The 15303-nt window shown below is 40.2% G+C and overlaps 2 protein-coding genes across 4 annotated transcripts in view; one reads left to right on the top strand and one right to left on the bottom strand.

Annotated features, from left to right (window-relative positions):
- LOC146453799 (presequence protease, mitochondrial-like) overlaps positions 1-1201 on the bottom strand; it is a 30501-nt gene extending 29300 nt beyond the window's left edge. The window contains exons 1-2 of the mRNA XM_085096153.1: positions 1016-1201; positions 231-298 (exon numbers count right to left, since the gene is read on the bottom strand). Coding sequence (XP_084952279.1) covers positions 231-298; positions 1016-1077 — 130 coding nt within the window. The 5' untranslated portion in view covers positions 1078-1201. The remainder of the gene's footprint in view (positions 1-230; positions 299-1015) is intronic.
- Positions 1202-1289: 88 nt separating this feature from the next.
- LOC146453798 (centrosomal protein of 57 kDa-like) lies at positions 1290-14850 on the top strand. 3 transcript variants are annotated; one of them, XM_085096198.1, is made up of 9 exons: positions 1290-1447; positions 3208-3376; positions 3732-3911; positions 5734-5975; positions 6760-6840; positions 8073-8150; positions 8266-8361; positions 12410-12621; positions 13751-14850. In XM_085096198.1, exons 1-9 carry the CDS (start codon positions 1427-1429, stop codon positions 14121-14123), a joined length of 1452 nt encoding a protein of 483 aa, XP_084952324.1. In that variant the 5' UTR covers positions 1290-1426; the 3' UTR covers positions 14124-14850. The 3 variants fall into 3 exon arrangements, with proteins under 3 accessions (XP_084952324.1, XP_084952323.1, XP_084952322.1); XM_085096197.1 differs by having other exon boundaries at positions 1290-1459; positions 6760-6837; XM_085096196.1 differs by having other exon boundaries at positions 1290-1459.
- The last annotated feature ends 453 nt before the right edge of the window (positions 14851-15303 follow it).

The raw sequence follows: 15303 nt of genomic DNA, 5'->3' as shown, positions 1-15303 counted from the left end.
CTGCTTTAAAAAAAATTTAAACCACAACATACACACAAGTGAAATATTGACCTGTATCTGATAAACTCTGTTCAAAATTGTCATGAATTCTAATGCCAAAAATGTGATACACAGTCATGTAAATGTATCAAGGTGAGCCTGATCAAATGCTTCTGCTAGTCTATGAGCGTTACAATATACACATGTTAAGGTTCCTTCATGTAGTACAGAATAGAAACTTGTCAACTCACTTGCAGCTTCCAAACAGTTGGGTTTCTTCTCCTCCTTGATTACACAAAGGCCACGTTTCAGGGCACTTCTGCAAACAGTGAACAGTGTCACCTACTGATCTAGTCAATTTGCTATTCCACCGGTTACCAATAACATACACTCAATTGCCCTCAAAAGAGTTGGATAAAGCTGTGTTTTGGTGGTTAAATGCTGTAATTACGGTAGCGTAGAAGTGGATTCTGTGAATGCTTATTGAACATGTGAAATACCAAAGCTTGATCAGTAGTGAAGATTGTTTTCCTAATCTCTTAACCTACCACTTTATTACAAACTTTGGCTCACATGGAAACGATTGTCTATTGGAAGGTGTCAATAAATGGAATGAATGAAATCAAAGAATAGGAAGGGGGGGGGGGGGGGTGGAGAACAATGGGTGGGTAGGTGCATATCACTTTTCCACCTTTAAAGCAGCGAAATAAATCAAAAAATTGTTTAATTCACGTAATACTCCTGGGTGCGGACATATTCAAACTGCACAGTAAATATCGAATTGATAGGTTTTGAAAGTCGGTCACACTACGTAAGCTTGCTGGGCAGTTTACTCAAGACCTTCCGTCTTCATCTGTCTATACTACACCTCATACCAAAATCTCAACAATATCTGGCAGTTAACTTGTTCAGACTGTAGGCATTATGAGCTGTCAACTCGGTGTACATGTGGTAAGCTTATAAAACAAGATTTTTGTGAAAACCTCCGCTTCGATTCACGCGCGCATGATGTAAGCAGTGTAAGAGTTGCGACTACCTTTTGAAGCGCCACAGCTGATTCCACTGCGGTGAAAGGACAGAGCGGTTGGCTCTCCACATTGTTCCTTGGATGACCCTTGAAGCCGCAAATGAGTTAACAGTTTTTTAGACAGATAAGCTTGCATTTTTCCCACATGTTTAGAAATGTACCACAAACTAACATGGCGGCAAGTAACTAGGTATCCAGGCCTGTTCAAATCATGCCTCTCTGGTGTAGGGACAGTAAGAATTGTTTTCTGAGCCCGCAGTCATACAGCAGAAAATCGCTGTAGACAACGGACGCTAAAGAAGCGTTTATCGTAACAAAGTGTTAGGGAAAATGAGTTCTTTTTGTCCGTAAAAGATTGTTTTTCGCGTCGATTACAAAGCTTGCATAGAATTCTTTTATGTAGCCGTGTTTTGAGGAAGTATGGATTACAGGGATGGTGCGGTAAGACATTCTGTAGGTATCTACATCTCATGCTACGATGTCCTCGACCTACACTCTGATCTACAGCTTGCTTTTGACTTTGACTCGGCATAGTTGTTTATTTTTTATGCACATCCGTTTCTTGAAAAGGCCATCCGTTTTCTTGTTGTTTTGATGATCGGACATAACTAATCGGCTTTAAGACAAAAAGTAGTATTCGGTGTGATGCAAACACTAAACCGTGGAAGCGTTTTTGTAAGGCAATTTGCAAGTTGGAGGTCATGTTACCCTGGTGCCGGAGGTTTTCTTCTCTTTCCCCAAACTAAACGAGCCGCAACGCATCGAGACAAGAACGTTGCAGCTCGTTGTCGCAGCTTTGCGGCTCAATCCTCTTTAAGGTACAAGAAGGAAGAAAATCTCTGGGACAAGGATAAGGTCATGATTATGCATGAAACGGTTACAACCAAGCAGTATGCGGTGCAGCTGCTTACATCTGCAATGTATTTATTAAGAAACAGCTTTCCATGGTTTGTACTCTTTTATTTAAGAAAAAGATCATTGTATAATGCAATTTCAGCGATTTGATTGGCTTAGCAGCTATGATATATCGGCCATTATACCATGTCTGAGATACAGCGACCAAAAAAAGATCATTCCACTCGTGCTTGTTGGATATGAGATGATTATAGCCAACTCAGTGCTTAATGCACTGTAGGCTATCTGTCATCTCATATCCAACATGCACTCGCGGAACAATTGTTAAATAGACCATGAAATTTTACAGCATCATTCTATGGTCTATAAGAGTATAGACCATAGAAAACTGCCGTTGATTTGTTATTTACAATAACATGGAAAAGGTACAAGCAGAATTGGCTTTATTTTCCATTGAAAAAGAGTGCATGTTACATCTTACTTCATTTTTATTGTCTGTACTCTTATAGACAATAGCTACGAGCCGATCAGTGTGCAGGAATATTAACAGTTATTGTAAAAAGTGTTCTTGATATAGTACTAAATAGTATTATTTCATCAGTCATGTCTCTCTGGTACAGTATGGTTTTATTCCATGCGTGCCTAAGCTGCACGCTTTGTCTCCATTAATGTTATACACAGGTGTAATTTTAATATTATGGCGTGCATTACTAAAGCTGAAAGGTGTGCACATGAGTACACAAACCAGTTATAAGAACATGTAGTCATATGTAGACAGTGAAACATATTAATCAAATTACCTCTTTAAGTGATTTTACCTGATAACTGAACTTGTGAGTTTTGAGGGTTAATAGTTTCATAGAAATCATTAAGTGAATAAGGCTTAATCAACCTATCAATGTTGGGTCACTGTGGGGAAGTGGGGTATAGGCAAGGGTTTTGACAGCAATCATCTGCCCATAATGGGGACTTTTGACTCTTTCAATGGTTTTTAACAAAATATTCAAAGATGCTTACTAGTGACCTTTTTGACCATTCACAAATGCTGTGCACTGGGACAATTGAACAAAAAATTTCAGCCAAGTTGAAATGCCCATCCTTTGTCTGGCCTCCCCACCCTGCAGCTTAACACTGATAGACCTTTGCATTATTCAAACCTCTGAATCTGCGGAATCCTTTGTTATAATTATTTATTAATTGTAAACAGACAACAATGTTTTCTAGTTTGCAAGCTAAAAAATGTTTTGCAAACTAAAAAATGTTGTTCTCTTTGACAATTTATTGTCAGTCTGCTGCTTTCTTGACCGTTTGGACAAATTATTTATCAGTGCCTATGTTCGTTGTAGTCCCCTCCTTCATACCAGCCTGGTTACAGAGGATATGGCGTAGACTCACCGCACAGAGCTAGTGTCCGTTCTTCGTCCTCATTCGCTGGAGCCACTGGTTCTGTATCTTCTTTTCAAGACAATCTCCATCCGTCTCCAAGGACGACTTTTTCCCACACTAACAGCCGAGGTAAAGTAGTCTATAATGTCCCCTCTTTACTGCAGACTTTTAATGAGAATGATGTTTTTTTTTATTTAGTGAGTTACAAAGTCAGTATTAGTAGTTTTAAATGTACATGGTTACTGCCCTTTTGTCATGCTCTTAGACAAGAAGTTGTGGATGTTCTATCAAAACTAGTAATGTCCTGATTAAAAGTATTTGAGTTATGGCTCACCAGAACGTCAACATGGAATCAACTTGGATCTTGGGGCCTGGTAAATCTTTCTGAGGCTTTAAACCTAAAGTCAAACAGCCAGGCTACTTTTCATTGAACCAGAGCATGTGGTAAATATTTCTGATTTATCATTTCCATTTTTCATAATAGCTGTGGTGTCTGCACTAAAGGGCTTACAAGAAAAAATTCGGAATCTTGAGTTGGAGCGAGCAGACGCGGAGGATAACTTGAAGAAATTAGCTACAGAGTCAAGGCATTATAAAGATGTGCTGCAGAAAGAACTCACTGCTCGAGAATCAACACAAGGAGTGATTGCAAAACAAAATCAACGTAAGTTGCAGCATTCTGGGAGTGAAGGAAAATTGATGCACAAAGAAAATCTAAATTCACCTTTAGTTTATTTTCTTTATTAGTTAATACATGATTGTTTTTCTTTGTACTTCTCTTATTAATAATTAATAAGAATGGGTTTCCGTGGAAGTGTACCTTTAAATTATGGTAGAAACCTTACACTGTCAGGTTTTAATAATAACATCATGGGTGACAAATACGGTAATTTACTCCTTAATTTTGGCATGAAATTTCAGCCTTAATTTATAATTATTTCACACATCAAATTAAGAAATTGCCATGCAACATTTTTTTGATAAAATAAACAAGTCAGAAACTCACAATCGTGAGCATAATTTCTTGCCCATGATATTAAAAGATAAATCAAATGGTATACTCATGAAATTAAGAAATAATTTTGGTTGCATTTTCTCCAGGGCAAAAAACTTTTTTATTATTCCACTTGTCCATTGGACGAGTAACGTTCAGATTCTGGTTGTCCGAAAGTTAAATTTACTAGTCCGAAAAAATTATTAAAGTGAATAACAAAATGTCATAAAAAAACGTAGAAATTGTATAATCTGTTTTGTACCAAATCTCGAGTATTTATTTTATTTCAATTTATGTTGTTTTTTGCACTTTCCAATACAACACCATTTCATACAGACACATCGGGGATCACTCACGTTCTTTATACACAACTTGAGAAAATGCAGGTCATCTATGAGGTATTAAAACTGCGATCTAAGATGACTCCTTTGACTCCTCGTCGATTTTACGGCTTATTCGCTGTAGCGGCGCCTGCTATGGTTTTTCGCTTTTAGCTCATTGAAAACAAAAGTAATGAGAATGGCTCTTCTCGTGACTCACCAGAGAATCACGGCGAAAATCAGTGGCCGACGATCCATTGATGCCAACATAAAGCCGACTCGCTTTATCGGCTACTGTTGGATACCTGCGGCATACAATGCGGAACATTTCATTCTTCTCCAGGTCAATTTTAACCCAGGGAAATTCTTTTTTCCATGTTGGTTGAAATTTTCGAATTCGACTTTCTTCATATTTTTTCACAGATTTTATTACTTCTTATAATCACAAAACTTGCCACAACATTAACTGCATCGTTCACCTTGTCTCAAGCGAGGTCGTCATTTCCATATACGGTATGTGGATCCCAGTCTTCATCGAAACAACAGAACCAAATATTCTCGGAAAACAGAGGCGAAAACGGGAAAGTTGCTAGTTTACAATGTCCAAAATGCTTAGGAACTCAGACCTCAGTAGAAAAGAACATCTTTTTTTAGGCAAACTCTACTCGTCCCGTAGGACAAGTGCTTTTGGAAATCCACTCGTCCAAGATATGAGAGTACTCGTCTCGGACGGGCGGACGAGTGGGAGTTTTTTGCCCTGTTCTCAATTGAAATTTCTAGTTATTTCTTGGCTCGGGAATTTTTTTAGAATTTTGAAAAAGTGTGCATGAAATTATTTCCTAATTTCACTTATCACCATTTGATTTCCTATACAAATTGTACAGGATCTTGTAAGTTACATGTACATGTAATAGCTTGCATTGCGTCAACCCCCTCACCCCCAAGCTGACAATGTTTGTACGCTATGTTTTTCCCTATATTGCTTGTTTATTCTGCCACACATAGTTTTGCTTGGAGCGGAAGGTAATATCCCTCCTCTAAGAGCAACTTTATGGGTCTGAGGCCAGTAAATTTAAAAATAACTACACAGTATCCAGATAAATATTAAATATTTAGTCTGATGAGCATAATAAGCATTACTTACAAGTTATGGGAAATATTTGTTTTTTTAGAATTAGAAGATGATCTACAAAGTGCAGAAGCACGCTGTAACTTGCTTGAAAAACAGTTGGATTACATGCGCAAGATGGTTCAGACCGCTGAAGCAGATAGGGACAGTGCAATACAAAGATCGGCCATGGTGGCCAAACAAGCCGCTCAGCAATCATCTGATGATATCCGAGGGCAGCTGGGTAAACTGGCTGGGTTGGAGAGAGATCATATGAAATTAACAGCACAGCATTCTATAGCTGAAGTGAGTAACTGTACATGTATTGCTTTGATCAACAAGCTTTTTGCTATTGTTTAAAAGCCAAAAGTAATATTTGTATTTAATAGGAGTTACTTTTTACTGTGTTGTTAATTGAAGGGCTGGAGGCATAACCAACCAACATGTATAGTGCATTTCAGATTGCATTTTGTTGTTTCAGCTCAGATTCACTGGAGTTTTTACATGTAGCCTTGAATTCCTTCAGGAAACGTTGCTCCCATGTTTAATATATGCTGTTTTGCGTCGTCCTGGTTTTACCATTTACACGTACGACGCAATGATGCAAGCACAAACACAAGCACAAGAGAATGTAAATCATTCCATTCTCTTGTGCTTGTGCTTAAATGCTTGCGTCGTTACATTGTACGTGTAAACAAGGCTTAAAGCAGCGGATAAAACATTGGAGCAACGTTTACTCAAGGAATGCAAGGCCACATGCAGAAATCCTGCCGGTGAATCTGAGGCAAAACTGACAATAAATTGCAATCTGAAATGCACTATAGGTTGGTTATGCCCCAAGCCCTTCAACTGAAAGCAATTGAAAGTACTTTGAATGTAAGAAAACGTTTAGTAAGTGCCATTGGCTGTGTACATGTATGGCCAGGATCAGAAACTATGAATAGCTTTATTTTGAATATATACTGGTATTTATCTTCCCTGCTAGCAGAGGTCTCTGATGGCATCAGAGACCTCTGCTAGCAGGGAAGTGCTTATCCAAATTCAGTATCATTCATGTATTACCAACTCATTGCGCTAATCTTGTTTTAAGAGTAAAATCAGAGAATTAGAAGACAAGCTGAGAGAGGAGGCTCACCAAAGAAAACTTGTGCAGGACAAGACAGCCGAGGTTGTTAGTAATTATCATACATATATAAGTAGCAATTTCCAAGTTGCTTTGAACCTCATTATGAAAGCGAGGCTAAGTGCAAAGTTTTGTGAAAAATTAGTTTTCATTCATATGCAAACAAAACTAATTTTTGTATGGAAAGCTTTATACTCAGCCTCGCTTTCATAATGAGGTTCACAGCAGCTCGGAAATGGCCTATTGTTTTTAATGACACATTTCTCAATATTCTGGTCATTTCTTCTCGTAACTATTTGTTACTCCGCTATCACCCTCTCACCAATGAATCATGTTAGAAGTATTTCAAGGGAGCAAGATAAGGTCAACTGAATTTAGTTTACTTTTAATGATTAAAATTCAAGCTAGCTTATTGATGCTGAAAAGTGAAACAAAGAATGGTAAAGGCACTCTGTGCGCTCTGTCGGAAAAAATACAGCAATTGGCTCTTTCGCTCTTCTGTAGTAAGAATATTTAATGGAATGTCTTAAAGTCCAAGGCTTGAAAGAAACACTTTTAATATGTCTCGCGTCGACGCATAGACTACAAAAGAATCCGTGTTGCTGCCCTCTTTGTGCTGAAAACTCTTGCGCAAGCGATACTTTACAATACAAGTTCCTCACTATAGGTTTTTCACAGCTGTTTTCAAATAAAATTTCATATTAAAAACAAAAGGAGTAATATTTATTCTTCAGCTGTTTTATGAATGTAATGGTGACCATAAAATCATAAAATTAAAAATAAGAAATTTAAAGTAGGGGTAGGAAACGTAAAAATAAAACTAATGGACTAAAAAAGCTGTCCATGTTTTTTGCCTGGTCAAGGTTCAAATTTAACTAGGTTCATATGACATGTTCTTAGTTTAATGACCTACATTTACCTCCCCAGAGTCTCCTGTAGCTCAGTGGTAGAGTATCCCAACTAGTAATCGGAAGGTCTTAGGTTCAACTCCTTGTAGCAGCACTCAGATTTTCTTTTTCTGAGTATGCCTGTGTTTCAGGGTCCGGGTGTTCGAAAGCCGATAAACGCTAACTCCCGATTAAAATTTAACCAAGGTTTTCACAACTCGTTCGTTAAAAAAAGCCCAAGTCAAACTAAGGGACAAAATTCTTTTTGAAGAATCTTTATTGATTAAAAATTAAACTTGAATCAAAGTTCACGTGAACCCAGGGCTTTGAACAACTGCGCCCAGGCCAAAGACTGACCTAACATCACATTTCTAACACATTCTTCCCTTTTAGTTGGAATCAGTGGCAGAAACTAATAGGATACTTATGGATATGGCGTCTCCACCAAAGCCTAAGAAGAAGAAAAGAAAAGTACGTCTGGATTTGGATTTGTTTTGCTTGTTTGTTTGTTTGTTTGTTTTTGTTCCGCTCTTGACTTATTAAGAAATAACACTGTTAGGCTAAGTTATGTGATTCTTACTTCTAGGTTCCAAAGGCCAAGCCGAAAAGACCGACCCATACCACCAAACCCTCGGATCATTATCGTTTAAACTTAGGAAATATTCCATTTGTTGTTGGTCAGGTAAGTAAACAAAACTGTGAAGGCTGGGGTACAAGTGGTGATAAAATGATGGGATAAGAACTGCGTGGTCTGTAAATACTCATATTGGTGATTAACAAAGTCCTATGACCGCGTAGTGTGTTTCAACGTCCAGAACGAGTAAAAGCAGATTACGATATTTCATACCTGCCAACCCCCGGAGTACAAAAATCTGGAGACGTCTAGAAATCTTCAGGGGCAGCCAGCAGAACCGTGTCAGCAACAGCCAAGAGCCTCCAAGGGCCGTTTCCCTTTATGACATCACGAAAATAACGAAATTTGTGAAATAGTATTTCCCGGGAGATTTGGTGCTCTAACCGGGAGACCGGTTTTAATATTCTTATTTTACCGGTCTCAGTCCGTTTTAGGGTTTAAACGTTTGTAGGGTTTTCGTAAGCTAAGGGATGGACCATTTTATTTTTGAGGGGGGAGGGGGTTGGGCAATTTTGTCTTCTTAGTAATTTTTTTCGCCTTTGAGCTGTGCAAGAATTTTTTTAGCACCTTAAGGTTGTGCACGAATTTTTTTCCATCGGTTTTCAGTCTTCACATTTACTAAAGTATCACCGAAAAATAAGCATTTTTTTGATTTTATGAGGTATGCCTACGTGCGAGACAAACAGACAAACGTGCGACGCCATCAGCAAGTCTCTAATATGTTTTGTTTTTGGTGTTGAGGAAAAGACCTTTACACTCCTCAAGACCATGTATTTTTTGGAACGAATAATCACTGATGCTCCTTATACTGACGAGAAAGGCTTCGAAAGAAACACAACTGTCTCTCGGATCGAAATTTACAGCGCGCTCACACCTCATTGGTCAACCTCGTTCCCAGGGCCTCTCCTCTTCACTAGGACGTGAAGAGGAGAGGCCCTGGGAACGAGGTTGCTCATTGGTCAGAATCTCTAGACCAATAGAAAAACAGGCGCGCATTTTGGATCCGCTAAGCGACATAAATACGGCTTTGATATTTGAACATTACCTATATCCAAGAGATATACCTCTAGCAACTGACGAGATCCAAATAGAATCGAAACTGCAGCCTTGCCTCAGTTACGCATCCACATGGAGAATTTTCAAATTCTAACAGAAGATGATCAACTGCGACATAACCAGCCAGCTACCGAAGATCCCAATGAGTCCGTTCTAGACATTGGAGACGATATTGACCTTAGCGAGACCGAAGAAGACACAGGGGATATTGAGATCCCAGATGCTCAACCAACTCGGGAAAATCCAGCACCTCAGCCTACCCGTGAAAGAGCTATGAGAAATCCAGTGCAAAACCAGCTTGGTGCAGGATCAAAGAAGCCCAACGAGCGTAAACGGAAACCAGATACGCCGAACCGGCATCAGAGCCAAGACGGCAAAAAGCCGCGCCGAGCCATGGAAGTTACGTCCCTCAATACTACGATCGAAAGATCTGAGACGGCCATAAAGAAACTGAGGGCAAACATCAAGGACGGAACCTGTCCTCAGACTCTTAGATATAACGCGCGTGCAAATATCACGCCAGGCGAACAATTTAGAAATAGGCTCGATGCTACCGAGAAAAATTGCCGAACAAGAATTTATTCGCTCTTTAGCGCGAGAATACAAAACTAGTGTTTTTCAAACTAGAAAAAGCAGGACGCCATCGGCGCCAAGAGATGGAAATGTAAACACGAGTAGTGAGTATCGAATATCTAAACGAATATCGACATGTTAACGCAATTGCTGTCAAAGATTGATGATTCCAAGAATAAACAAAGTGAATCGTATCCCAGTGTGCTCTCTGGCTCAAAAGGGGGAAGGGAGAAAGGGACAAATAGAAATACATTCACTGTTAGAAATTACAAACGAAGAGCGCGGAAAAAATACTTTACAACAAAAAAAGTCTAGAGAAACTATAGAGTTACGCAAGCAGCACATCAAAAACCTCTCAGATACACAATTACCCTGCGAGCAGAGGCCCTTCGATCTTCCTAGATAAGTTGGGACTTATCAATCTTCCCGACTTATCTAGGAAGATCGAAGGGCCTCTGCTCGTAGGGTAATACACACAGATCAATTTACTCTCTCGAGGTTTGAAATTCATTCCAACACTTGTCACGAAAGAAGACCAGATGAGGCGCCAGCTAATTTCAGACTTCAACCAATTTGCCAGAAGGATGCGCCTTCAATATGTTTATCATGACAAAAATACTGATCAGCATCCATTTCACGTGAAATCCAGTTGGATTCCACCGATTCAACGATCAGTTGCTCTTGAGACTTACTTAGAAGAAGAAACTCCACTGGTTAAACCTAAAAATAATCTGCCAGCGCCCAGCTCTCAAGGAGCTTATTAACAACAAAGAAATTATTCTCAAAAAAGCAGATAAAGGCACAACAACCGTCGTTATGAACAGAGAAAACAAAATCAACGAGGGACAGAAACAATTTGATGATAGAAATAACTATCAGCCACTAGACAAACCAATGGTAAGAGATACATCCCAGAGAGTTATTAAACACCTCATTAATGCCCTTCACCAAGCAGGGTGCATAGACGAAACGACGGTTAAATGGTTTAAATACTTCGACTAGTGAAATCCCAACCCTTTCATATACCCGAAGCGTGAAAAGGTACCCCTTTCGGGTGGAGCCTCCCCGTATAGGCCATTATAGGGAGTACCCTCCCGGGCTGTTGTGTCCAAGATGTGAGACTTCAGCGGTAAACTTTATGGAAGGGTGGTACGAATTTGCGTGCTCAATGAAAAGTTCTATTTCTTCTTTGTTTGTTTGTTTTCCACAAGCAAAATACATCGTCAATGAACCTTTTCCACGTTAGTGGTTTGCTAAGATCGGTTGGCAAAAGTTACTGCCATTTTAGTGCCCACGGCAGTTCCGTGTGTTTGGAGATAGTCTTTCATGTTAAATTGGAAGGAGTCAGTCTCCTTTAGTATCTAATGAGATTTAGTATAAATCTACTAGTGTTCTATCACGAATGCCGTTCTCTGATTGGCTACGCTACTCGCTATCTAGTCTGTGATAGATAGTGAGTAGCGATTTCCAACAAAATGGCGCCCGCTTCTTCCCGTTTTCGAAGTGTCTGCGATGAGGAAATAAATAATTTACTTGTTTAGTTTTGAACGACCAGTAGATTTATACTAAAACAATTAGATTATGAGCTGGCGATTTCTATCGCGTGATAGTTGATGCGAGCTTCGCCCTCATCAACTATCACGCGATAGAAACAGACCAAATTGGACGGCACCAACCTCGTTCCCAGGGCCCTCTCCTACTCTGCCCCCGTGGCGGGACGGCACCTGCTTCCAATTTAACGACGGTGCCTACTTTTGTTACTGCGCATACGTTCTGCGCATCTCGAGATACTCGGGTTTCCTATGGGTGGTGCCTACTAATACAGGAATATTTTTGCGCGGTTTAAAACTATACGGAGAAAGCAGAACTTAGCAAATGCTTTTGGTATCTAAAAAGAAAATTGAGGGTAACCATGCATTTTTCAGAAATAATTAAGCTTCAATTTAGGGAAAAAATCCCATACATTGGTTTATGTTTTGGCGCTTCAGTTTTAGAGATATTATTGCTAAGTTATCTCTGAAAAATGCATGGTTACCCCCAATTTTCTTTTTGGATTCCAATAGCCCTTGCTAAGATCTGCTCTTCCCGCATAGTCATAAACCGCACAAAAATACTTCGCTATTAGTAGGCACCGTCCTTAATAATATCTACGACAAAATTCACGTGAAAAGCAGGCGGAAAACTTTGTTTAGGATGAAAACATAACAGTGTTATTTGGGACACTGAAGCACTAAAAGATACAAATATACCCAAGGAAATAACAGTCAAGTGCGACTACCCCGAAGCGGGGAGGGGGGGGGGGGAGGGGGTACTTCCCAGACTTTTTGGTGAGGGTCTGCGACTCGGTTTTCCAAACCCACACCCTATTTAATTTCAGACCAAGACATGTACTTTTCCGACCTGGAACAACAAGCAAGTGTGAATTGTATCAAACTAACCCTACGTCAATTTTTTATTTTCCTTTCAGTCAACCACGAAGTCGCACTCGCTTGGCGCCAATGTACAGACTGTGTTGTCGTTAATGAAGGCCCACAACCCCGCGCTATGCAACGCTGCCGCAAGGCGGGCTCAGAAGAGGTACACACCAAGTACGGGCTCAACACCGCGCTCCAGTGACTCAGAAAACGCTTTTGACGAACTGCTTTTGGGACTGCAGGATGAGTTTGGACACATAACTTTGTACGTATATTAAGTTTTTTTTTTTTTTTATAAGGAAGTGTTCCGTTTGGTCCGTTTATATGAAGAAAAGTTGCCCCGGGTAGAAGGGTCACTCGCCTGGGCGAGCCAACTTTTCCTACATTTCCTTACAAAACTTGGCGGAGCGTTTACATGAGAAACAAAAAATTGGCTCGGCTGGAAGGGTGACCCGCCTAGCCGGGGCACGCTTTTTCGATGGTAGGGTCACCCTCCTAGCCGGGCCAACTTTTTCCCATATAAACACTTTGGCTCGCCTAGCCGGGTCGACTCCGTCAAGGCGAGACAATCAGAGCATGCGCGAGCGCTGTTGGCTCGGGAAAAGGGGCCAACTTTTTCTCATATAAACCCTGGCTGAAGTTGACTCGGCTGGGAGGGTGACCCTCTTTCCCGGGACAACAGTTTTCTCCTTATAAACGGGGCCTCAGTCGAAGACACAATCAACGAGAGGTTTTGAAACGCTGGCCTGTGTATATGGACCTAGACTAAAAGTAGTCTGTTGTTTCTTCTAGAGATAGTAGGGTGGACAAAACGCGCATAGGAAAATCATCCCTCGAGGGAATCGTCTTCACTCCCAAGTCTCCCCTTACCACTTAATTATTATTGGCTCGTGTAACAGTTTTCTTCCCACCCCTTCCACGTATATGAACGTCTTGAACAGACTTAAGGACGGTGCCTACTTTTGTTACTGCGCATCTCGTGATACTCGGATTTCCTATGGGTCGTGCCTACTATTACAGGGATATTTTTGCGGGGTCTAAAACTGTGCGGAGAAAGCAGAACTTTGCAAGTGCTCTTGGTATCCAAAAAGAAAATTGGGGATAACCATGCATTTTTCAGAGATAATAAAGCTTCAGTATGGAAAAACTCCATACGTTGCTTTGTATTTTACTGCTTTTTGAATTATTGTTGCTTGATTATCTCTGAAAAATGAGTGGTTATCCCCCAATTTTCTTTTCGGATTCCAATAGCCCTTGCTAAAATCTGGTTTTCCTGCATAGTCATAAACAGCACAAAATACGCTGTATTAGTAGGCACTGTCCTTAAATAGCTTCCAAAACAGCAGCAAGAGAGCTATTTGAGTTCAAATGTTATCTTTACTTTTTATTCACAGCGAACACCGCGAACTTTCTCGTCAAATACAAGAATCGGATGATCCAAGAATACAGGAAGATCTTAGGCGAGAACTAGAAAGCTTAGAAGCCCGCATGGAAGCAAAAGGAGAACAAATAGCGGTGGTTAGGCGCCAGCAACAGAAGGCAAAAAAACAACGCAAGCAACAAAAATCAAGACCAGCGGCCAGACCCAAGAGCGCAAGCGCTGTTCTACCGGCGAGTGGTGGAGAGGTTGAAGTGATAACGACTGTTAAAACTAAAGCGACAAAACCTTCCCCTCCGGAAGGGGCACCGAAGAATACGTTATCCGTTTACCGAGGAGTGAAGACACTTAAAAATTCATTAGAGAAGAATCCGTATCACTGGGACTAGGGACTGGGGCTGGGGATGGGGTGGGGAATGACAAAGTTTACATGTGGGGGGTAGAGTAGGTGGGTTTAAAGTTAATATACAGGGGTAAGGTTTACAAACAGACTGGCCTTACAGAAACGCGGTTCAACTTTCAAATGTAGCTCTCGTATAACTAATTAATCTTATTAATACTCATCATCTACTTTATAGTGAATCGGTTTGATCTCTTAGGCCAAAGCAAGCATTTTGTGGCTTCCTATCGAGGCAAGCCAGGAAATTTTTGAAATGATTTATCTTTAAAACAGATATCTTTTGGCTGGGTCTATGTAAAATTTTCTCTTTTGAAAGTTTCTTCTCGTTTTATGCACAGTCTTTCTTGCGACCTTTTATAATGCTATTTTTAAATTTCGCCACTAACTCTTTCGCATACTACATGTAAGAGGGTAAAAACGGCTCTGCGTTCGGACGGAGCCTCCCTTTAAAAACTTTCTTTACGGAATCCCCTGCCCTGAGCCTTGAGATAGCCGTTGTCTACTGAATGCTTCATTTGGCCTTGTCTTCACTTCACAGTCTATTTCACAGTCAAGAGTATTCCATTGTATATTAATGTACGGGTTTTATTTCTTGCTCCTTATTTAATAATATATGGTTCCTTGTACAAACATATCAGTGACGCAATGAGATGTAAATTCAGATGAGCTGACAATCTGTAAATTCCAATAAATGATATATACGCAATTACTTAAAACATTTCTCTGGTACGTTTCAATATCCTATTCCTTCTAACTGAAGATGCGTAGGTGTACACCATGTTTAGACGTTATGTATCAGTCAATTCCAGTAGTATCAACCTCCCCCCGGGTATTACGGGTATTTAGTGGGGCATTTTTACATATTGTCCGTCCCGGGGGTCGGGCATTAGTCTAGCGCCCTAGGGCATTTTTACGGCGTCGTGGTTTTTTCCTCACAGCCCTCTCACTTCTTTTCAATGATAAGTTCATCGGCAGAGACGATACATTTTTGATTAACCCATGTCAAAGGAGGACCTTGTAAATGTGGTGGTATATCCACAAAAGGAACGGTCATTGGAACGATAATGCATGAGAAATAAAGACCTATCTAAGAAGCTTAACAAACAAACGAAAGGGAAGAAATAACGAGGGGTACAGTGCAACGAAATACAAAGCTTACTTGAAGCTGA

This window comes from Pavona decussata, unplaced genomic scaffold (assembly GCF_977016875.1).
Source record: "Pavona decussata unplaced genomic scaffold, jaPavDecu1.1 SCAFFOLD_322, whole genome shotgun sequence".
In the NCBI taxonomy this organism is placed as follows: Eukaryota; Metazoa; Cnidaria; class Anthozoa; order Scleractinia; family Agariciidae; genus Pavona; species Pavona decussata.
Note: the sequence above shows the minus strand (reverse complement) of the source record. Positions and strands in the feature narration are given on the sequence as shown.

Excerpts from the sequence above, each read along its gene's own strand:
- LOC146453798 (XM_085096196.1), top strand. The coding sequence starts at position 1,427 with ATGGATTACAGGGATGGTGCGGTAAGACATTCT. Across the intron at positions 1,460-3,207 it reads ATGGTGCGGTAAGACATTCT|TCCCCTCCTTCATACCAGCC; the intron begins GTAGGTATCTAC and ends TGTTCGTTGTAG. Across the intron at positions 5,976-6,759 it reads CACAGCATTCTATAGCTGAA|AGTAAAATCAGAGAATTAGA; the intron begins GTGAGTAACTGT and ends TCTTGTTTTAAG.